General features: G+C 35.5%; 2 protein-coding genes and 2 long non-coding RNA genes across 14 annotated transcripts; 2 read left to right on the top strand and 2 right to left on the bottom strand.

Moving 5' to 3' along the window:
• The first annotated feature begins 4,657 nt into the window (after positions 1-4,657).
• On the top strand, positions 4,658-20,307 carry HAP2 (hapless 2). 9 transcript variants are annotated; one of them, XM_082896072.1, is made up of 20 exons: positions 4,714-5,082; positions 6,430-6,538; positions 6,633-6,744; positions 7,204-7,347; positions 8,034-8,122; positions 8,539-8,578; positions 9,364-9,421; positions 9,520-9,580; positions 13,540-13,618; positions 14,323-14,457; positions 15,510-15,704; positions 16,322-16,402; positions 16,490-16,590; positions 17,535-17,652; positions 18,525-18,557; positions 18,646-18,739; positions 18,858-18,946; positions 19,199-19,311; positions 19,515-19,615; positions 19,716-20,307. In XM_082896072.1, exons 3-20 carry the CDS (start codon positions 6,712-6,714, stop codon positions 20,219-20,221), a joined length of 2,070 nt encoding a protein of 689 aa, XP_082752198.1. In that variant the 5' UTR covers positions 4,714-5,082; positions 6,430-6,538; positions 6,633-6,711; the 3' UTR covers positions 20,222-20,307. The 9 variants fall into 9 exon arrangements, with proteins under 9 accessions (XP_082752199.1, XP_082752198.1, XP_082752195.1 ...); XM_082896073.1 differs by having other exon boundaries at positions 4,658-5,082; positions 6,430-6,744; XM_082896069.1 differs by having other exon boundaries at positions 4,759-5,082; positions 6,430-6,744; positions 13,540-13,594.
• Positions 4,671-6,017, bottom strand: LOC114311322 (uncharacterized). The gene is made up of 2 exons (XR_003646457.2): positions 5,776-6,017; positions 4,671-5,645 (listed from the first exon to the last, which is right to left on the bottom strand). It is a non-coding gene; the product is annotated as an uncharacterized LOC114311322 (long non-coding RNA).
• A 95-nt stretch (positions 20,308-20,402) lies between the features above and the next one.
• Positions 20,403-21,512, top strand: LOC114311321 (uncharacterized). 2 transcript variants are annotated; one of them, XR_014344938.1, is made up of 3 exons: positions 20,403-20,541; positions 20,954-21,018; positions 21,392-21,512. It is a non-coding gene; the product is annotated as an uncharacterized LOC114311321 (long non-coding RNA). The 2 variants fall into 2 exon arrangements; XR_003646456.2 differs by lacking the exon at positions 21,392-21,512 and adding an exon at positions 21,102-21,239 and having other exon boundaries at positions 20,407-20,541; positions 20,920-21,011.
• On the bottom strand, positions 20,556-23,342 carry CYP87A2 (cytochrome P450, family 87, subfamily A, polypeptide 2). 2 transcript variants are annotated; one of them, XM_028257451.2, is made up of 9 exons: positions 23,020-23,342; positions 22,621-22,942; positions 22,369-22,518; positions 22,003-22,254; positions 21,787-21,876; positions 21,584-21,662; positions 21,365-21,471; positions 21,081-21,208; positions 20,556-20,996 (listed from the first exon to the last, which is right to left on the bottom strand). In XM_028257451.2, the coding sequence occupies exons 1-9, from the start codon at positions 23,310-23,312 to the stop codon at positions 20,873-20,875; spliced, it is 1,545 nt and encodes a 514-aa protein (XP_028113252.2). In that variant the 5' UTR covers positions 23,313-23,342; the 3' UTR covers positions 20,556-20,872. The 2 variants fall into 2 exon arrangements, with proteins under 2 accessions (XP_028113252.2, XP_082752203.1); XM_082896077.1 differs by having other exon boundaries at positions 21,787-22,254.
• Between the last annotated feature and the right edge of the window lie 681 nt (positions 23,343-24,023).

The raw sequence follows: 24,023 nt of genomic DNA, 5'->3' as shown, positions 1-24,023 counted from the left end.
GGGTCAATTGATCCAGTTGAAATTATTGGACCAAAATGACACAAGGACCAAAATTATGAGTGTGTATATCTATGTAATAATGTATATTTATAAAAACCCTTTACGTTGTTATTATTTACTGGGCTCCAGCTCACTGTATTACTTATGTATGTAGGTGATTAGGCGCGTGACCAAGCTTAGAGGCATCTGCCTGGAATCTGTTTTTATCAGCCAACCTATGTGTCTCCCGTGAAGGTTCCGAATATGTCAAGTGGTTATGGCTACGTGATTTAAAGTGTAAGTTTTGTTTTCCTGTTTAGTTAAACAAGTCTTTGTGCATTTTGTAAATAGGGTTAAGTCTCTTTTTGTCTAATCTGCATATATATGATGACGTAAGAATGATGTGTATATATGTATATAAAAGTTTAGAAACTTTCTGTCCCAAACAAGTCTGCACAGCTCAATGGACATTGTATATTTATTATTTATTTCCGCTAGCCCCTAATATTATGTTAATTTATTTCAGAGGCCTTCGGTAAGTTCAGGATTATTGGCCGGTTACGATGCTAAACCTATAGGGACGGGTTTGGGTCGTGACACGAACCATCGCCGGATTCTCATATTCTTGTGTAGGTTGTTAGGCTTAATCTATTATGTCGGTGCTCTCCAACTGAGTTCCCTTTTTTGGTTGTGTGGTCGGAAATCAACACCCACAATTATGTTTTGAAATGAAAAGTCTAGATTAACCTATATAATTCTGTATAAAAAATTTATATATCATTACTTTTCTTTAAAACACATTCATATATATATATATATATATATATTTAAATAAATATAATAAAATAAAAATATTATAATTATCTAATCATATATATATATATATTTAAAATACACATACGTGCATATCAAATCGAAATTTAAGGTGGACTTTACAGCTCACATACCTTTAGTCCATGTTATGGACTAAAACCCAATTCAATTCAATATGTATCAATTCTAGGGAGCCCAAGGTTGCAGGGCCCTTTTTGGCCCCAAAAAAAGGAGGGTAAATTACACTTACACTCCTTTGAGATTTGGATTTAATATATATCATTTCCTAATTTTGGGAAATTACATTAACCTTCTTATCATTGTAATTATTTAGACAGAATGAAAACATTAAACTTATGCACTCTCTTTTCTTACTTTGCTTTACTTCTTCTGTTTTTTTTCTCCTTTCATTTGCTTTACCTTTTTTTTTCCCTATGTAATTTCTTATGTGATTTTTTACTAGGAGTTCTTGCTTTTTATATAAGCATGAGGAGTTTGTGAGATGAGATTATTAATCATAGGGTGAGAATATAATTTCTAAAATATCAGGAAGTGGAATGTATTTGGACCAAAATCTCAAAGGGGTGTCAGTGTAATTTATCCAAAAGAAATACATATTTTTTTAATTTTTTTGGTAAATTGCACTTACACCCCTTGTGGCTTGGGTTCAATACTTATCATCTCTTGACGTTTGAGAAATTACACTAACCCCCTAGTCATTGTAATTATTTAGACGGAATGAAAATATTAAACTCATGCACTCTTTTTTTATGCTTTGCTTTACTTCCACTGCTTTTTTTTCTTTGCTTTACTTTTTTTTTTTTGCCAATATAATTTCTTCTGTTTTTCTATTAGTAGTTGTTACCTTTTATATAAGTAGGGAGTTTGTGGAATGAGACTATTAACCACCAGTGTTAGAATGTAATTTCCAGAACGTCAGGTGGTGAGATGTAATTGGACTACAATTCACGAGGTGTCAGTGTAATTCACTCTAATTTTTTTTATCTGTAGTAATTTTTTTTCAAAATTATGTCGAAATATTTTATTTTTTTTGCTCTGTCTTGTCGAGATGAATCTAAAAAGTATATTTGTTTTGATTTGTTTTTTTAAAAAAAAATCACTAAAGACGAAAAAAATAATTATTTTAACTTATTTTTGTCGAGCTGAATCTAAAAATCTAAGGTAGCGTTTGGTAGAGTTTTATAAATATGATTAGAGAATAGAGTTGTATTTTGAATTTGTGAGTTTTGAAATTATGATTTGAGTGTAGAAAATTTATTTGGTTATAAGTTTTCAAAAGAGTTTTGGAGGGAATTTTGAATTTTTGAAATTAGAAAAGTTATGTGATTAAAAAATTTGCAACATATAACCAAACACACGTCAAAATTTTATTCAAAACTCATATAAAAATTTTAAAAATATTTTTTATTTGCAATATAAAAATGACAGGTGAAAAAAAAAAAAGAAAAAGAATACTGTTCCGGTCAACCAACCAGATGTCCGGGAGGACGACTGGGTTAGCCAAATTTTCCGATCTGGAAAGTAGTTTTTAAAAGTAGGTGTGAAATTATAATTTAAAAGTTCAAAATAAACACCACACTTAAATCAGTAGGTGAAAATGTGTTTGGAATACATAACCAACACAGCTTGAATTTTTTTTAAAAAATCATTAAAGACAAAAATAGACTCCCTCCAAAAAAAAAAAAAAGCCCCAAAAAATGCCATTCCAAAACACCCAAAAACCCAACCGTTGGAAGCAGTTACACGCCCTGCCAAAACTGTACATCTCTGATATATATATCTATACTATACATAAAATGATCACCATTTATGGTGTCATGAAGCCTTGGCTTCTTATGTTGCCAAGTGTCCATGTTTCTATTTAAATATTTTTTAAAAAATAGATAAATAAAATGCGAAAGACTCGAACCTTCGACCTTCAGTTGTATGAAGAAAACACTAACTACTTAAGTAACACATTATATCTATACTATATATAATGTATCTATATATACTATATATAAGGTGAACACATGTCCACCGGTGTCGCCACCACTGCCAACACCAGTCCTAGATTACACACCGCCGCCCATTGTCACCGAGTCGAAGATTTCATGGATTGCGAGAAATCATCAGATTGCTATTTATTAAACGGAGTAGATTACGATTACGATTACGACCACAATGACCACCGGGTGATTCGGTACTTAGGGTTGCTGAGGAAGATGGCGGTGATGAGGGGGTTATCGATTGCGCAGTGTTTGGTTTTGGGAGGAATGTGGGCCGTATGATCTTCACGGCGTTGATGATGATGGTAGTGGTTTCAGCGTTTGTGAAGGTCTCGTATCTATACTATCTACACTATTATTAAAAGCCAACAAGAATTTTGGTGTCCTGAAGCTTCACTTAGAAATTTTTTTCCATTTTTTCTAAAATGACCATAACTTTTTAAATAATTATATTATTTTTACACTAATATCAATTTATAGTTAAGGGTAACATGATAAATTCAAACCAATCGATTTCACTACCCATGTGTCCAAACTGCACAACAGTTCTAAATTGAATACTAGAGAGAGAAAATACCTTATTTGTTCTAGTAACGAGGGAAGATGTGGAAATAATAGAAAGAGAGCGAGAGAGAGAGAGAGGGGCGATTGAACAGAAGAATAAGCAAAATGGTGTAAGGGAAAGAGGATGAAGGAGAAACAAAAACAAGGAGAAAAAGAAAGTACCTTATTTGTTTAGTTTACAAATGAAATTATGGGAAATAGTAGGGATGTCAATGGATAACCTAGTATCAAGAGAGACCCAACCCAAATACATGGCTTTTTCTTTTTTTATCTTATCTACTGGGTAGGGTAAATGATATTCTTTAAATATCCACAAGGGATGGGTCCCTACTAATTTCCCCATATGTTTGTCTTTTTTTTTTTTTTTTTTTTTTAAGATTCACAACCAAAACTAAATATACATTCGATCTTTTTTTTATTATTATTTATTTATTTTTCAGGTTCATAACCAATTTTTTTTTTTTTTTAGATTCACAACCAAAACTAAATATATATTCAATCTTTTTTCTTTTATTTATTTTTTTTTTTTTTCAGGTTCACAATCAATTTATTATTTTATTTTATTTTATTTTAAGATTCACAACCAAAGCTAAATATACATTCAATCTTTATTTTATTTCATTTTTTTTAAGGTTCATAACCATTTTTTAAAAAAAAAATTTTAAGATTGAATGTATATTTAGTTTTGGTTGTGAATCTTTAAAATAAAAAAATAAAAATGGTTGTAAACCTTTAAAAAAAGAAGAAGATTGAATGTATATTTAGTTTTGATTGTGAATCTTAAAAATGAAAAATAAAAATAAATAAAAAAATGGAGGGTCAAGTTGGGTTGGGGAATATCCATATCCATTAAGAGACGTGGAGGGTAGTACCCATGGAGAATGGGGAATGAGAAAAAATAATTATAAGAGAATGAAGATGGAGAATTAATATCCACCCCATTAACCCTGTTGCCATCCTAGGAAAGAGTGGGGGCTTCATCTCTGTGAGTATATTTTTATTTTATTTGAGATAATGTAAAAGTATATGAAAATATGTGTATATATATCATATCAAATTCAGAAAAAAAAAATTATTCAATTGAATATATAAATTAAAAAAACAAAAACAAATTAAATAAGAATGTATTAAAATTTTTACCAATTGAAAAGTAACGTTGGTTAATTCAATTTTTATTGACTAAACCTCATAATTTTTTTAAAAAAAATTTACACACGCAGCGCGTGTGCCTTAACCACTAATATATATATATATATATAACTGTATACACAAAGAAAAGGAGAGAGAGAGACAGAGAGAAAGATCGAAATCAAATAAAACTTTTATGTAGATTAATCGACCAATTGATGAACGATAAGATCTAATAAAAACAGAAAATCAGAAGAGAGAAGCCAGATCTGAGTTAGAATGTAAAAAATCTATTAAAAATAAAAAAACCTACACAAATTGAAACTCACAAAATCAAAAGAGACAACTGCAAATCTGGAGAATCAACCTTCGAATCTGATGAAGAGATGAGTACAGAGAGTGAGACTGAGACACAGACAGAGAGAATTCAACCTTCGAATCTGCGCCTTCTGTTCAAGCGAACAACTTCAAATTCTGGTGGAGACAGGCCTTAATCTTGAATCTATAAATTCAAACCAACCAATTCAACCACCCCCACGTTTCCAAACTGCACAGCAGTTCTAAATCAGTTTCAATATCTTCGAATTCTGTAATCACTCTCTCTGCTTATACAGTTCGCTTTCTTGCTTTAAATTTTCTGACGTGTTTTTGTTAAATCCTTGATCAAGATATCCACATTTCGATACATATGTTTGCAATCAATCACTTTACAGTTTTCTTGAAGAAGATCAAGTTCATTCAATCTACTTCTTTGAATAATCTCACAAAAGTGAAGTTCTCTGCATTTCGATTCTCATTAGTTAATCTTTTGATAATTTTATCAAAGAAACGAACATAGCCGTGCCCCCAATCTGTATAACTGTTTTGAATCTGAATCGCGTTCTGGATATAACAGAATTGAAATTGTTTGAATATTGTTGACTATGTTTTTCGAATTCATGCTTTCTCAATTTCCTTTTTTTATTTTATTTTATTTTATTTTTTTACAGATATTGATGGATGAATATCAATAGATTTATGAATATCCACATATTCTTATACATATGCTATATACATTGTTACTCTGAGATTATCACTCAATAACTTCTCAATTTCCTTTTCTTTTTTTTTTTCCCCTTTCAAATTCGACGGGATTGAAGCATCGTACCATGCCTGCGATAAGAAAAACACAACAAAAGAACTCAGAATGAATGAATGGTGGAAAACAATCAGAAACAATGGTGAAATAGCAAGAGATGTGTAATTGTTGGAATCGATGAGAATTGAGATTTGAGAGACGAACCTTTTTTGAGTGGGGCTTGCTTGGATTGATTGATTGAGAGAGTTGTGAATTGGACCAAGGCTGTTGTGTGTGATTTCTAGAGAGAGAGAGAGAGAGAGAGAGGGGGTGGGGGGACCGGTGGGGGTTTGAGGGAAGAGAATGGAGATTGAGGGAGATATGGAGAAGAGGAGAGGGAACAGGATCACAAGAACTCGCTCTTTCTCTCTCATCTCTCTGATATAATCCCGTGGATATTTATTCTCATCTTTTGATACACATAATTTCTGGTTTTCCATTTAACAAATCAATCATATATTTAGGTTATATTTGGTTCATAGAGTGGGTAGGGATTTGAAAAAGGAAAGGAAAATATAAAGGAAATAGAGAAAAATTTGGCTTATATTTCATTTGCATTTCTCTCATCGTTTCTTTTTTTGTTTGCAAAACCCTATTTAAATTTATAATCCAAACACAACTTTAGTGGATTTTTTCTTCTTTTTTAATTTTGTTTCTCCTATTCACTTTTTTTGTTTGGCCTAGGTGTGGAGTTAATATTTGTTTTTTTTTTTTTTGGTAGTAAAAGTAGTGATTGTAAATTGACAGATGGTGGGTAGGCTTATCAACCATAATTGTGATTTTTTTTTTTTGGTGTAATACTATTAATTTTTTTTACAGGTTGCTTTATGACTTTGTGTTGTTCAGAATAAACAACTTCTCGGGTGATTCTTTATCGACACTTATCTACTTTGACGGACAGTTCCACCATCAACAAATCACCCACTTGGTCACTCTTCAAACGAAATGAAACCTTCTCCCTCTCTCATCTTCATCTTCTCTCACCTTCTCTCTCATCATCTCATTCTCTATTCCCTCTCCAGCCCCCAAATTCTCTCCAAATCAAAGCTTGAAAGGTGCGACAAGGTTTCTGACTCCGGCAGCCTCAATTGCACCACCAAAATGCTCATTAACATGGCCATTCCCAGTGAATCGGTATCTCTTTCCCCTCACATTCTCTCTCTAAAAAGTTTCAGATCCATACATGTATATATATACACGGTAGTCCCTACATTGTGCCGCTTGTCTCATGTTTCAATTGGCTCAATTTTGATTATTAATTTTAGATTTTGCTCAATTTAGTGCAATTGACAACGTCGGTAGGGTTTTTGACATAAAATTTTGATTGAGTTAGTTGAGATTAAATTACTGAATTGATCAAGTTTATAATTTTGCTCATAAAAGTATGACACATGCCGCTCGTATGCACATTTGCTATAAAAAAATGTTAACCATTGAAAGCAATTGGACCAATTGGAGACAAATATAAAAAATTCAGGGTCAATTGATCCAGTTGAAATTATTAGACCAAAATGACACAATGACCAAAATTATGAGTGTGTATATCTATGTAATGATGTATATGTGATTTGATATAGAATTGTTGTTTGTCAGAGTGGGAGAGAGGCCTCGATTGTGGCGGAAATTGTAGAGGTGGAGGAGAATTCTACTGCGGATATGCGAACTCTGCGATTCCCACCTGTGATCACAGTTAACAAATCGGCCGTCTATGCACTGTATGAGTTGACATATATGCGGGTATGTTATAGAACTGATTTTGGTAACTTAAGGCTTATTTACTAATTACTAACTTGGTACTATGTTTTTAATGTATTTCCAGTGTTTTTTTACTTTGGAAATTGTAAGGGAGTGTTTTTGAAGAGTGAATCCATCGTGCTTGATTTTTGTTTTTTTAAATTTAATTTTTTTGGTTAATCGATAGGAGTTTAATTATAAATATGAGAAGCATTACATTACTTGTTTGTAATGAGAAGAAAATAACAACTCAAGCCCAATAATCAACTGCAATAAATAACCAACATAATACAACCTTATAGACAACGATTGACCCCCTGACCTTCAGAATAGTAGTGTACAGGATTGACCCCCTAAACTCATGGTGCTTGATTGTTATAATTAAGTTATTGTGGACACGAACGTGTTGAAATGATTGAGACTAGTTAACCAAAATTTTGAAGTTGTTATGTTGATTAATTAACTTTTTATTAATGTAATGCCATCGGAGAATGATGATTTTTAGCCAAATTTTCATGGACGTACTTTGAGTGATGAACTTGTCGGCCAATGTGGTAAGCACATGTCTGCATTTGAAACATACGTTTTTTTTTTGGTTTTTCCATTTCTTGTTTCATTTTAATTCCCTATTCCCCTCTTTTAATGTTACCCATTGAGTTTGATGTTTATTGCTGTAACATATTTTCTAGGATGTTGCTTATAAGCCTGAGGAGTTCTATGTTCAGACGCGCAAATGTGAGCCAGATGCTGGTGCAGATGTTGTGATGAACTGTGAGAGGTAGGTAACATTTTTTTTTTCCCATTCCCTTTTTGTTACCCAGATGAGGTGTTGCCTGATTATAGTAGTACATAAGATCAATTATCTAAGAGGTTACTTTGAAATGTTTTTTCAAATTTTTTTATTTTTTATTTTTTTTGCGGCCGCGGGGGGGGGGGGGGGGGGGTGGGGGGTGGGGGGTGAAAGTAGCATTTCTGTTTTGGTCTAAGAGCATGGACTTTTAGTGTTATTATGTTAAAAAGTTATGTCTGTATCTAGTTTATCCCTCCCAACACCTTTGATAATCAGGACCAGCATTGGGGTTCTTTTCTTTTCAGCATTTGAGGTTTAGCATTTTGAACCCATAGATATAGTTTTCTTTCTTTTGTAGGTTGTAAATGTAAATTTGATTGAATGGATTCATAAATCTATTTCAGGCTGCGAGATGAAAATGGTCACATTATTGAGCACACTGAGGTAAGATTTGAAAATGTTGGATATTGCTTTACTCTCATTGTAGTCATTAGTTTATTTTCACCTCCAATCTTATTTGTGAGAATTTAGCTTATTTTATCATCTATATATGTAGTACTACTAAACAAACTGAAATCTTATTGTATTCCTCTTCTTAGTCTCTCATGCAATTTTATGTTTTATTATTAAAAAAAAAAAAAAAAAAAAAGCTTAATTCGTTCTTGATGAGGATTTTTAAATGAATGATGTAATTGCTAATTGAAGAAAACTCAAATAAGATATATAATTCCCATTCCCTCACTCTCTGACTTTTCTTAGTTGGCTTGACAATATGTCCATCAAGGGCTGAGAATCGCTGTTAAAACACTCAAGAATCAATTCTCCTCTCTTTGCCAAGTAATATCCCTTCTCACACCAGTTTCTTTATTTGACTCAAAAAGATACAAATAGACATTGTCCTTTAGGGTTCCAATTAGTGCTCACCATCCAGTCCCCATGCATAATAAGCAACAAAGGCATCAATTTGACTTTGAAGTCTAGGCGAAGAGAAGCTGGAATCTAACCTTTGTTACAGATAACATCAGGGGACTGATCTGCCGTTGAAATTCTAAAATACCGAATTCAATGTTCTTAATAATTGTAGCAGTTGTAATAGAAATTGAGCTTCTATACTTACTGGATTTCTCATACATAATGTTCATTTATTACTTGATGTGTTTCTTATAATTGCTTCACAATGTTTCTAAACTATTTTCCTGTGTTTTCCTCTTTTCTTTTTTTCTTCACAGCCAACCTGTTGTCCTTGTGGGGACGAGCGTAGGGTTCCGTCATCATGTGGAAACTTCTGTAAGTGCTATCATATTCATTGTTAGCATTCTCAATTATCCTTGCAGGATTCAGCATATAGTTTTGTGGTAAGTGTCTCTAAATTTTATTTGAACTAGTTGACAAGATGATGAAGGGGAAGGCCAACACTGCACACTGTCTCCGATTTCCAGGTGATTGGTATGGCCTGGATTCTTTCTTTCAGTAATTTTGTTTTGATAGTTGGATCCATTAATCTATGAAATTTGTAATGATAAATTAAGATATGCAATGTGGTCAGGTGCATACATAAAAAAGGTTGGCAATTTTTTAAAGCAATTAATGGACATCATTTTTTGTAGGTCCATGTGATTGTCTGTTTTTGATTTTATGTTAAGTTGTTGGCAAAGCTGCACTTCTTGAAGTATCACAGAAGTTTTTCCAGTAGTGTCAAGTTTAGGATCTTTTTACTTGAATACTTTGTTCTCAACAAAATAAATCAAGATTATGATTATTTATGAAAATCAAATGGTGAGGAACTTAGTGGATTATAACTGAATATTAAGGTTTATTTCATCTGCTATTTATCATTACTTACTTCATGTGGAGGCTGTAGCTTGTTAATACTAATACTATTCTATTTTGGGTTAGACACAATGAGAAACACATTGTGTTTAAATTTAGGTATATGCTTGTTGACTATTAAGATTTTGTTAAAATCCACCTACTCTCCACCTACTTCACCCACTTAAACCTACTCCACTAAACCTAACCCACTACACCACTACCACCTCCACTTCACCTACTCCTTACCTACTACACACTCACCCTCTTCTATATATAGGAATCATGAATCATTGTAATACATATCAATAAACATCAATCAATAATACATAAATTTTTACATGGTATCAGAGCAAGGTTAAGACCTTAGTATTTCTCGCTTCACCGGCGGGCGGCAACCTCGCCTTGGCCGCCCGCCGGACCTCAACCTATTCCGCTTATTTTCTACACATACCTTGACTTCTTCAACATTTTCTTACACCCCTCCTCCGCTATGTCGGCGGCGGCACCCGCATCATCGTCTAGCCTCTATCGCCGTTCACCTCGCCTCTCACATATCCGTGGTTGTACTCTTACTCGTCGTCGTCGTTGGCGTTTCTGGCGCTGCTTTTCTGCTCGTCACTGCTGTTTTTTTCCCGATTTGCTCTCTCTCTCTTAGCCATGGATTTGGGTGTGGGGTGTAGAGCTGTGGCTCTGTTGTTGGTAGCCATGTTTGTTGGCTTGAAGGTTTCAATGGCAGCAGTGTACAAGGTTGGGGACTCCGCTGGTTGAACCATCATTGGGAATATTGATTACAAGGCCTGGGCTGCTTCCAAGACGTTTCATGTTGGAGATGTCATCTTTTTCGAATACAATTTTCAATGTCACGTGTTGCAAGTGCCCCACAAAGAATACCAAGCCTGCAGAAGTGTAAGACAGTAACATGCATCTTCACATACAGCTTGGGTAATGTGTAACTGTCAAAAGCACAAGCTTCTTGGACATCCCTCTCTCTCTCTCTCCATGGACCCAACATCATCATCATGCACCCACTCTATCTCCCTCTCTCTCATCTTTTCCCACTTTCAAACCCACTTTAATCATATCTCTCCTTTCTCTTAATTTATTTCATCCACGTTCTTTCACCCTTTTCTTTTATTTTAATATATATATATATATTTTATTATAATATATTTTCCCTATCCCTTGTTAGTACGCATCACCCGTTTTCCATTCTCTTATTATTATTTATTTTATATTCCACCAAAAAAAAAAAAAAAAAAAAATCACACTGCTGTTTTTCTTATCACCCATCCACAAATATTTTTCTCTATTTTCTTTATCCATTATTTTCTTTTATTTTATTTTTCTTATTAAACAAAACAACACCACAAAATAACACCAACAACATTCCACAACCTTGTCATTTTATTCATATCAGGGGATCAACCCCGATCACACTTTTACATAAAAAAAAAAAAAAAAAAAAAAAAAAAAAAAAAACCCACACAAACAAAAACAAAACTACCACACCCACAGTGGGATTTTTCTTCTCTACTCAGCCGCCGGTCTTTTCTTCTTGCCTCCGTCCTGGGTGGTCCTTGCCGGTGTTGCCTCCGTGCTTCCTAGACCACCAAGCAAGTTGCCTCCTCCCTGCTCCTCCACTACAGCATATGGTGGACCTCCAAATCGGAACATCACGGTGGCCTTCCGCTTCAGCTCCTTGTTTTCTGTCTTTAGCACACTTATCTCTGCTCGCGCATCCTTATACATGCGTTGGAGCAGAGCCAGCTGGGAGTTTAACTGTTGTACCTCATTTGTCCTGCTCTGCAGCCGGTGCGACAGGTTTGTGACCACAGTCATGGTTTCCACACATGACTTCAGAGTATACTGATTGGCCTCAATATCAGTTTGCACCGCCATTTTTTGCTCCACCGACCGCATCGGAAAGTTCAACGGAGCAAAACTAGAGGTGTTTGGTTGAGGTTCACTGGCCACCGCACCAGTTATTTCTCTTGTGGACTCGTTCAATTCTGGAAAGAGCGTGAGCAGACCACGGGAAGAGGAGGCCATGTTCTGGGTAGCTGGACGGGAAGAAGAGGCCATGTTGCTGAGTGTTTCAGAGATGGGTTGGTTACAGAGTATTACAGAGTTTCTCTCTCAGTAAAGGAAGAGTTTTTTTCAGAGGATTTTCAGAAGTTTTTTGTTTGCCTCAGCCTCAGCATCAACCTTGGTTAAATAGACGGGGCAGCCACGCGTATCGCGCGCCACTTGACGCCAGACGACAAACGGGCGCGCCAGCCAAGGCACTCACGTGCCTCGCCATCATGTCCGGCACATCTTTTTATGACTTGGGCTCGCCTTTTGATGGCACGTCTTTTTATGGATTGGGCACGCATTTTGATGGCACGTCTTTTTATGGATTGAGCACGCCTTTTGATGGCATGCCTTTTGAAAGATTGGGCACACCTTTTGAGGGTGCGACTTTTTAGGGGTCCGACAAGACTCTGTAAACTGTCCCGACATTGATTCCGGTTAGCTCCTTCAAGGGTCCGACAAGACTCTGTAAACTGTCCCGACATTGATTCCGGTTAGCTCCTTCAAGGGTCCGACAAGACTCAGTAAACTGTCTCGACATTGATTCCGGTTCGCTCCTTCAAAGGGTCCGACAAGACTCTGTAAACTGTCCCGACATTGATTCCGGTTAGTTTCTACAAGGGTCCAGCAAGACTCCGTAAACTGTCACAACAACTGTCACAACAGTGTCTGTTACAACGGTCCGACATGACCCCGTAAACTGTCTTCTACATCGGTCCGACATGACCCCATAAACTGTCTTCTACATCGGTCTGACACGACCACACAGTGTCTGCTACAACGGTCCGACATGACCCCATAAACTGTCGTCTACATCGGTCTGACACCGCCATCCAGTGTCCTCTACACCGTTATGACACCACCATACAGTGTCCTCTACATGGTTATGACACCCCCATACAGTGTCCTCTACAACGTTATGACACCACCATCCAGTGTCTTCACCAATGGTCTGACACGACCATACAGTGTCTCTTATCCTCTTTTATTTTTATGTATTTTCTTGTTTTGTTACTCTCTCCAAACTCAAGTTGGTTAGTTCTTATCCCCCTTGAGTTTGCGGGGGGCTGTTAAAATCCACCTACTCTCCACCTACTTCACCCACTTAAACCTACTCCACTAAACCTAACCCACTACACCACTACCACCTCACCTACTCCACTAAACCTAACCCACTACACCACTACCACCTCCACTTCACCTACTCCTTACCTACTACACACTCACCCTCTTCTATATATAGGAATCATGAATCATTGTAATACATATCAATAAACATCAATCAATAATACATAAATTTTTACAAATTTATTTCATCTGATATTACTTAGTCCATGTGGAGGCTGTAGCCTGTTAATACTAATGCTATTCCATTTTGGGTTAGACACAATGAGAAACACGTTGTGTTTGAATTTAGCTATATGCTTGTTGACTCAAGGTTTCCATTACTATTTAGTTTTTGTTCTCAATCTTCAAATATCCTTTTTTGATGCCACATTTTTTTTTTCTTATCCATTTAGGTTCCATGTTTTTGGTATTGGACAGCGCTCAGTGGGATTTAGCATTCGGATTGAGGTGAAGACGGCATCTAAAATATCGGTGTGTAGTTTTTGTGCATCCTTATGCTATATCTGTCATCTGTCACTAACCTACGTGTTATCATTCAAGTTGTTGCAGTCAGCTTTTATAATTTTTCCTTCACACTGCACAATTTTCGGAGAAGGTTTTTTCCGATCTTCTGCTTATCCATCCAATTTCTTGACATAAACAATAGTTCGTCCTACTTGAAGTCTGAATTACGAAAATTAAAGGCCTGCCTTAGACATTTTAAAAAAATTATTATTGTCTTGAATTGAGATCAGCATTTCTGGTGTGAATGCCCTCTCACTTAATGCTGGAACTCAAGTAGGTTTGATTATGTTCATTTCCAATTGGCTTTGTTCTTCTCAATATGGAAGGAAGATATGAAAGTTCATCACATTTCTGTGCTCTGTAGACCACTCCCCATATTCAATTTCTTCCTTATTATTTTCTTATGTTAAAGTATGTGAATTGCTGCACAGGTTAACCTTTACCTTGACTATGCTTAATGACCTGGCATGGCTTACATTCTGGATGATATCCTATTTATCTAAATCAATGATTATCTCATCAACATTTATCTTTATTTTCTTCCAAATAATGATTGGTCTGAGTATTTTTTTATATTTCATGTTTACTATATTCTTTCTAGTTAGATATTGAACTCAGCATATTTTTTAGAAGTTAATCAGGAAAATGCTTTTGGAGATTTTTGCTTACAGGACGTGATTGTGGGCCCTGGGAATAGAACCGTAACATCCAATGATAATTTCTTACGAGCAAATCTTATTGGAGATTATGTTGGATACACTAATATTCCTTCATTTGAGGATTACTACCTTGTTATTCCAAGTCAGGTATGCTAGCTTTGCTGATCTAATTTTGACTTGCATTCTTCATTTTTTTTTTTTTGGCTACATGGGGAAATAGAACACAAAAAGTTAATAAAGTCTAACAAAAGCAATTCTTGCTATATTTGCTAAAAGGAACTCATTCAATTAATCGGAGGGTGCACCAATTGGGCAAAGCCTAAGTCTGCTTCACCCCAATGTTACCCAATTGAGCTGCACAGCCATTCCTTGCCTGTAGTAATGCCCATATGGGACTTAATAAAAGTTTGAGTTTACAAAAAAAAAAAAAAACTGAAGACAGCTTATCTTACATTCAGTTGTCCATATTTCTGAATTTGTCACTGTTCGACTCCTGGGAAGGCCCCACGAGGAGCGGTTCCCCAGTCCGTCTCCCTGTTGGCATGCGGCGACATGCTCTCACCATGGGAGCCACTCAAGTTTGTCCACGGACAGCCAACGGGATATGTTCACTATCTCAATGTTTGTCCACTGTTAATGGAACTGATTCAGCATGCATTCTTTTCAGGTTCATCGGTTTTACAACCATACCCATGTCCAACATCCCTTGATCACAAAGACATTTACCAGTCCTAGAAACTGGGGGACCACATATTGAACTGGAACCACATTTGCTGAATGAAGTTTGAAAAAAAAAAAAAGAAGGAATAAGTGTGGCTGGACAGCACGACTATTGTTTATGCCATAATACTTTTTATAAACTTGAATCATTATCACCAGAAAGATTTGTCTATGGGTCTAATTATGGCTGTCATACTGTCAAGTAGCTAACTCAGTCAGTTAATATACCTAAATTAAGGCATATTTATAATTGTGTTGACAATATTGTGTATCACCTTTTCTTGTTTCTTGCTGGTTCTAGTCTTATTTTATAATAGTTTATCTACTTGTAGATGTTATATTTCTTGTATTGTGTGCTGATTTTCTGGTTTGTATTAGTGAGGATTGATATTTTTTTTTTCTTGTCGATCTTTATTATACTGCTTTATGTTTTATATGGTTTCATGTTGCTGAGTGCATTCTTGTTTCTCCTGTTGAAGGGTGGCCCAGGTCAGCCACAAAATCTGGGAAGGAACTTTTCTATGTGGATGCTGATTGAGAGAGTTAGATTTACTTTAGATGGTCTTGAATGTAACAAAATTGGTGTGGGTTATGACGCTTTCAATGGGCAGCCGGATTTCTGCTCATCCCCATTTTGGAGTTGCTTGCATAATCAGTTGTGGAACTTCTGGGAGGTTAGTAACTTAAAGCTGGAATTAATTACTGAGAATTCCTGCTATCATCCTAGCCATTCATGTTTAAAAGAATTTTGTTTTGTTTTGAATATCTCTGTCAATTGCATGTCTTATTGACATTTATAGCAGTGCTGATCAGCCATTTCCTACATAGCACAACTAATATGCCAATAGGGCACCTTATACCTCTGTGAAATATATCACCTTACCTATGTGAAATATATTTCTTCTTTTCCGTTTGGAGGACTTTCACATAGATCTTGATCCTTTATGGGACATAGATTTTGATCCTTTATGGTGCAAAATATGCATGTTTCGTCATTTTTTAATGTACATAACACATCAAATGCAAACATTGTTAAACTAAGTGTTTCCCTGGTTAGATTTTTGTAATTTGTGTTGATTATTTTTCGTCTGGTTCAACTAAATGCTTTATTAGCAATTTTTGTCTTCTACGATAGCAATCTTTTTTAAGAAATTGGAAAAGCTTTTAAGATGAATAATCTCGAGTAAATCATTTTTGTGGGCTGTGAATGTTTGGTCTTTAAATGTTAAGAATGCCATTTTGCAAGTCTCGTATTGTGGCTTTGACTTGATAAGAATCTTTCTTTTGACAGGCTGATATGAACCGAATCAGTAGGAAACAGTCACCACTTTATGTTGTGCAAGAGAGGTTTGAAAGGATAAACCAGCATCCAGTTATGTTTTAGCAACTATGGGTGTCATATACTTAAGGATGTCTATTATTTGGATTTTTAATCATTTACTATTACTGTTGTCTGCAGAATTCAGGGAGTCATTCATTCTCCATAGGAATAACTGAAGTTCTTAATACAAACCTCTTGATAGAACTAAGTGCTGATGACATAGAATATGTCAACCAAAGGTTAGTAGTTAATTCCTTGAGATTAATGCCTTCAGATAATGACATTAATTTTTGGATATTATTATTATAACCAAGCTTCTGACAGTTCATGTGTTTAAAAAATCTTAAAATTTAACTACGTAGAGCCAGCTACATGAACAGTATCGAGTAGTAAATAGTAATACAAAAATAAAAATTCGTATTCTGTTTTTTTATTTTTTAATCATTCCATTCTACTGAGGTTCATATTGTCTGCTATGTCATAGACCATCATAAACTCAACCTGCATTCTCTTTTTGGCATTCCTCTTTTGCTGGTACTACTGCATGCAACTATTTCAACCCCCTCTTATATATATGCACTCATTTGATCTGATCTTCGTCATACACAATGGAATTATTTAACTCAATCCTCCATTTCCGCAACCTTTAGCCCTCCATGCAGTCCTTCTTTTAAAAAAGAAAATATTCTTTTTTATATTTATTGCCACCCATTTATCTTTAACATCATCATTTTCTCTGAGACGTTGCAAATTTAGGATTTGGAGCAAAATGGATTTGTATTTTTGTATTTAGCACACACAAACATGCGCATTTGATTGTTTCAGTTAGGCAAATGTTAACAGGTGCCCTGGGTACATTGTTTATAGTATGAGCATTTGAGTGAAAAGTGTTTTGGAAATAGGTAAAAAGGTTGAACTCTATTTTGAAATTAGTGAAAAGTGTCTTGTGCTTTTCTTTTTCTTATGCCCCATGGGCACTTTGTTGGCAGTATCCTTTTTGTTATTATATAGAATAATTTCAGTTATTATACTGAGCAAAATAAGGGCTCTAGCATAATGCGTTTTATGCTTTATTTACATATTCTAGTAGAATCCTCTTATGCAATATTGTTAGCTAGTTAGTGTTTTTTTTTCCTTCCTTCGAATGGTCCTTGTTGTATCACATATCTCAATATTTTTGCAGGAGCCCTGGAAAAATTTTAAGCATTACTGTGCCAACTTTTGAAGCCCTCACTCAATTTGGGACTGCTACCATCACTACTAAAAATATTGGTGAAGTGGAAGCATCATACAGCCTTACGGTATCCCCAATGAACCTTTCATACAGCCTAACTGTATCTTTCATGTTCTATCATGCAACAAAAATATATCAGTATCTTCCATGCTGAGCCCTATTGCTTGCATGTTGAGTGAGTTTATTTCTCTATGATGGATTCAATAATAAGATTTTATATTTGGGTAAAATGTCAGGACTTGCTAGATTAATTGTATGCATTAGATTTTGGAATTTCATTTTCAGGAACTATATTATTTCTTGATATTTCATGTGATAAATGGGAATAGTTAGTATAATGGAACAATTTTCAACTACAATGTGGAACAATTTGATTTAAAAAAAAAAAAATAGATATAGTTTTATAGAGGAGTCAGATTGGCATTATTGAGGTTGTTTAAATGCTTAATTTGTACATGCTGCTTCTATTTGAGAGTGACTGGATTTTTTCTTTTTCTTATTCTTGTAGAATTGTAACATCTGTCAAGGATTGACTTAACTCATTGTTTCTTAACTCACTTTCATTGAAGCCAATGAAACTCCTAGTTCGGCTATGATTTTCTCATTTATTCTACCCAAAGTAGATAATTAGGTATTTATGTACAACTGTAATATTAGTTTTTCAAAGACAGAATGTAATGAAATTTTTAAGATTCTCTTTTGTTTGGTTGCTGAGAAGGAACTGCTGAACAGTACAAGAGAAGAGTGACCTTGAAGTTTTACAACTGCCTTGCTGTACCTATTTTAGTATTTTCGGTTTTGTCAACAGCCAAAATTTACTGCAAGTTTTGATTTGAGGACAGCCATTTTTTATTTATGTGTTTCCACTAGTGCATAACGTCTGCTTGAGTTATAGTTGTTTTTCTGAACGCAATTGTAATGACAATTTTCATCTTGCAGTTTGATTGCTCAACAAGTGTTGGCCAAATGGAGGTATTAATTTGAAAACTTAAGTCCAAACTAGTGTCATGGATATAATTTCACAAGGGATAATGTTTTTGAAAATTTTAAAACATTGCAGGAACAGTATTACATAATGAAGCCAAAAGAAATTGCAACTCGATCTTTCAAATTGTACCCTACAACTGATCAAGCTGCAAAATATGTGTGCGCAGGTATGATTGAGTACTAGGTTTACATGGCCCTTTTGGCTGCTTCCTGGAATGGTAAATAAGGTGGTAGTGATTCTAGTGAATGTCAAAGCTAAGTCCATGTAGTTTTGTTTGGTTGCAGCTATACTGAAGGACTCTGGTTTTAGTGAAGTTGATAGAGCGGAGTGCCAATTTACTACTACTGCCACTGTTATTGAGAATGGATCACAGGTTTGCCGGTAGATTTATAGTGATAAACTAATACTCTTTAAAAATGAAACTCTTATTGAGGCCATGGTACAGACATTTGTACTTACCTAAAAAGGTACATGCATTGACTCTGACTTCTGATAAGATCCCAACATATAATTATGTTTGGATTGAGTAATTAGCCAATCATTAGAATTATTGGGGCTATAACCAATGTGTATATACAGCCTTATAGTTTTGCAGGAGTTTGATTCACATGCAATCTTGTTACAGATTCCTTTTCAACCACCAAAGACCAGTATACATGGTTTCTTTGAATCTATTGAGATATTGTGGAAAAACTTCTGGGATGGTTTGGCAGACTTTTTCACTGGCAATACTTGCAGGTATTTGTTTTGGAAGAACAATATCTATACTACATGTAAATCTACTGTCGTGTTTAGTTTTTTTTCACTGTTAGTGAACCTAGGACAGAATGTGCAAGTTTTGTCTATCAGATTGCATAGCCGTTTTGATTCCTTAATAATTATGTGTAGTTGATGTTATCATCCTGTCATGCATTTAATGATATTTCCATTGAGTTGAGCAGAAGGAAATGCTCTGGGTTTTTCGACTTCAGCTGCCACATACAGTATATTTGTATGAGTTGGATAGTGATGTTTGGTCTGCTTTTGGCAATTTTCCCAACAGGTGGTAATCTAACTAGTTACTTGAAATTACTGATAAATATGGTTGATCTCTGCATCTTAGAGCAAGCAATAATTCAATGTATTTCAATGTTGAGTTGCAGTGGTTGTGCTACTCTGGCTTCTACATCAAAAAGGGTTCTTTGATCCTCTTTGTGACTGGTGGGAAGATTATTTTCAGGCTGATGAACAAAGAATTGGTAATATGCGGAAGCATAGATATAATGCTGATGTTTCGAGAATACATCAAAAGAAACATCACAAGCTGCAAAGAAGGCATCATAAGTATGATACCCAAAAGAAGCGAAGAAGTTTTCATACCGAGCAGAGGCATGACCATTCAGAACTGGACACTGATTATTATTACTATCTTCACCATGTCCATAAAGACAAGCACAAACATGGCAAAACCAAGGGCACCCGTATCATGCGGCAGATGTACTTAGATAAAGGGGAGGTTGACCATGTTGGCCACCATAGACACAGAAAAGAAAAGGAAGCAATAGAAGGCTTGTCCAAAATTACTAGATATAGTGATGAAAATCAGACGGATCATTACAAGCACAAACATGGGCCTTTTGGTGAAATACATTCTAAGCTGCATGTTTAATACAGAAAATAGTTGGATTTGGATAGATATCAATGCATGTTACAGTTTATTTACACTTCACCAATTTAAAGCAAAGCTTTTTGTCATTCTTTCTTCTCTTTTCCCTTTAATTATTTATTTAGTAATGCTGAGCTTTCGACAGATGTAATATTCTAATACTAAGATTTAGAATGCATAAAGAGTGATGCAGAAGGCGGCAGCCCTCTAAGTGCAATGGAGATCACCAACCTAAGCCATGGACCTTCTTAATCACCTATTGACCCCATCCAAGTGACAGATGTAATATTCTAATACTAAGAGAAGATAGTATGCGCAAAAAGGTAATGCAAAAACATTTATGCTCATTATTACAGGTACTTTCTTATATTGATGATTGTGTTCTGTATGAGACTTGTACAAACTTTTTTTCATGCCTTTCACATATTAGTGTTTAAATATAATAAACAAAAAAGCTTAAAAGCTTTGTTTTTTTTTAATGTGATCCTCATGAACTGTATTTCTTCAGCTTATTCTTAGTTTGTGGAGAGACCACTTTAATTGCTTCCCCCATTTATCCACTGTTTGAATGTTTTCTTGATAATAATCTCTTCCATAGCTGATGTTATGCCTCTAGCCGTAGAAATGAATTCTTTGTGCACTAACTGTTTTTGATTAAATAGCATTATTTGTTGGCTCTTGTTTCAATTCATTTTTCTCAGTGAACTGAACATGAAAACCCTTTGGAAATTGTAGACCAGGAGTTCGAACAATCTCTCCTCCTTTGATCGCTTGCCACCTGACAATTTCAAATGTAAAAGGTTTACTCTCTCTGTCTCTCTCATGCATAGTTGCTTAGACATTTAATATATGAATCTTTTACCTGTACTTCGTAACCAAGCAGTGGAGAAAGACAGCCATTTGCACTTTGGTGAAGTCCGTTCCAACACAAAATCTCATGCCACCCCCAAAAGCCATGAAATGTTTGGATGCACCATTCAATTCCATTCCCTATATGTCACCATTTTTTATCAGATGAGAATTCAGGAGAAAGACTGAAATTTTCAGAAGTACAACTGACAGCGGTGTCTGATTAGCAGTTAAATAATTGCCGGTGAAAATCAAATAAACAATATAAATGCAGGTAATTTGGAACAATCAACTTACCTCCCATCTCCCTGGATTGAATTGAAGGGGATCTTCATATTTGGCAGGGTTCAAGTGTATAGCTGGAGGACAGACCACAACCGCCCAACCAGCTGGAATGGTATAGCCTGCATTTATCCCCGTTTTATTTTAAGGTATGTCCAAATGGATGTGTTTTTCTTTTGTATGAACAAATTCAAGTACTATGGCTAGAAATTGACCAGTTAACTCTATACATACCCTTAAAATTGATTTCTTGTAGTGCTTTTCTGAAAATTACTGGAACTATATTTGCCATCCTGACTGTTTCATTGATGAACTGCAATTTTACTTTAACAGTTAGCACCACGGAATTTAAATACTAGTAGATTTTTGTTTCCTTCTTTGGGCCTGTTCTGTATGATAGGAAGAAAAATAAATAAAAAAGGGACTTCTTAACCCACCTGGAACGTAAATGTCATTGATTTATATTCTTTCCATGTAAGTCCAGAATTTGGATCTTCCCGTCTTCTTAAAATTGCCTCATGTTCTTCCTGCCGGGGGGGTATACAGAGCATGTCAATTGGGGTAGCAGTATAGGATTGGATAAAAAAATGGTGTTTTTTTTTGTTTTGTTTTGTGTGTGTGTGTGTGTGGGGAAATGCATTATAGTCACTGACCGTTAATTCCCTGAGCACCAAAGGATGGTCCAGAAGAAATTTGGTGGCCATAGTTAGAGCCAGGGAAGTCGTCTCAAAGCTAGCAAACAGTAGCACAAACATTAAATCCAGAGCGATAGCCTCTGTGAGGAGTGTATCGTCTTTCCCAAGTTCTTCAAGGACGTAATCAAAGAAATCACTTTGCTGCTCCCTAGGCTTTGCCCGTCTTTCCTGTAACATGTTCTTCAACATCCTCATTGCCTTCTTCCTTCCCTGAACAAACTCAGACAAGTCAAAACCAATGGACCAAGTGTCACAGAATATAATTATCAGTGGTAAGTGTTTGTTATCTTACAACCAAGATTAACATGAAAGGTTTTGATATACCTGTAAACACTTGTGGTATGCAGTTCCAGGAATATTCATAGGGAAGGAAATTAATCCTTGTATGAAAGCAACAAAATTCTCTCTCAGATTCTCAGATGACTTTTCTGGATCGTAACTAATCAGTTTCTTTGCAGTCAGATCAAATATCATCTGTAATTGAACATTAAATTATCTTAAGAATTCATTCAATCAACAAAATCTTAGTGAATTTGGATCACAAGAAGTAGTGGTTATTGGTTAGCCTGAACTTACACTTGCAGTAGAGTCCTTTAATTCAACAGACTCCTTACCCGACCACCTGTTCAAGTTTCTACATGCTGCCTGTTCAACTTCCGGGAGCATCTTTTTAAGGCTCTCAGGACCAAATAAATTTAGCACCATATTCTTGAGGTACTTGTACATGAACCCATGTAGGGAACCCACATTTTGTCGTCCAAAGATCTCTGTGAAGGTATCTGGGTACCAACTCTGGAATAATTGCCCCTCTTTTTGAAAGATAAAATGACTAAGTTCCGGGTCTGTCGATATAATAACTGGCCGTCCCACCAAACTTGTTCGGAATATTGGACCATATCTAAAAAAGTAACAATAGAACATGTTATAACAAGATAAACATTGAGGATGATGATGATGTTGGTGATGTTGTATTACCTTTCCATCCGCTTTTTGATGAAAGGAGGAATGTCGGATGAACGGTTGGGGGTGAAGAACTGAAGAGTCTCGCCGAGGAATGGCAAACCCATTGAACCTGGCGGGAGTTCTCCATTGCATCTAGGATTCCTCCACCTGTAAACCCAGCGGGTGATGCTTATGATAACCAAAGCTACAATGCACAAAGCAACTGGCCCCATATTTACTTTTAATGAATAGAGGGAAAGCAAGAGAAGATCTTGAGTTGAGGGAAGAATTAAGAGAAGAGAATGAAGAGAAGAAAGTGCTGGCATGCATCTGAGAGTTCATGAGGGGACACTTAAATAGGCAAGCTAGAATTCATAAGATGGATAGAATAATAGAATTAAGTTGGCTGTCTTAGTTATTGTGAAGTTGGTTGCTCAAAAAGCTGTACAAGTAGTTGGAGATAAGAATACAATAATATAGGTAGAATAATTTTGTCTAGAGACCACCCATTATCTTTTGTCAACGCCATTTATAAAAATCTGTGTAAAAAGCCTAGCATGACGATGAAGCTTACACGATGTTTCCTCTCTCTCTGGTTTTATTTGTTTATTAACAGTACAAAAAACACAAAACTGAAGGTAAGCAATTTTCTGTACCAAAAATTCTTTTCCAATGTCCCCAATACACTCTCAGTTGCACGATCGTATTGTACTTAAGATTTACGTACTTTGAGATTCCCACCGCATCGTATGATTGAGAGTGCATTGGAGACAAGGGATAGTGGGTTTTGGGGACGGAGGATCCCTAACTGAAACTGAAGGACCACGAGGCAGAAATGTGGCATTTTTTAGGTAGTTTCTGCAGAAACTGAGGGGCTCTCTCCTAGATTTGAAAAGATAGAGGTTCAAAGGATCTGTCTGACTGACTCAACTAAGTATGAAACCAATCTTCAATGTATCATTAAATTATAGAATCTAGTGTTTCAACAACTTAATAAATCCTTGCCTTATCTATGCCAAATACTATAGTATCTATGT

Source organism: Camellia sinensis, chromosome 11 (genome assembly GCF_055761805.1).
Source record: "Camellia sinensis isolate YWXY chromosome 11, ASM5576180v1, whole genome shotgun sequence".
Lineage (NCBI taxonomy): Eukaryota > Viridiplantae > Streptophyta > Magnoliopsida > Ericales > Theaceae > Camellia > Camellia sinensis.
This window is presented reverse-complemented; position numbering and strand designations above follow the sequence as displayed.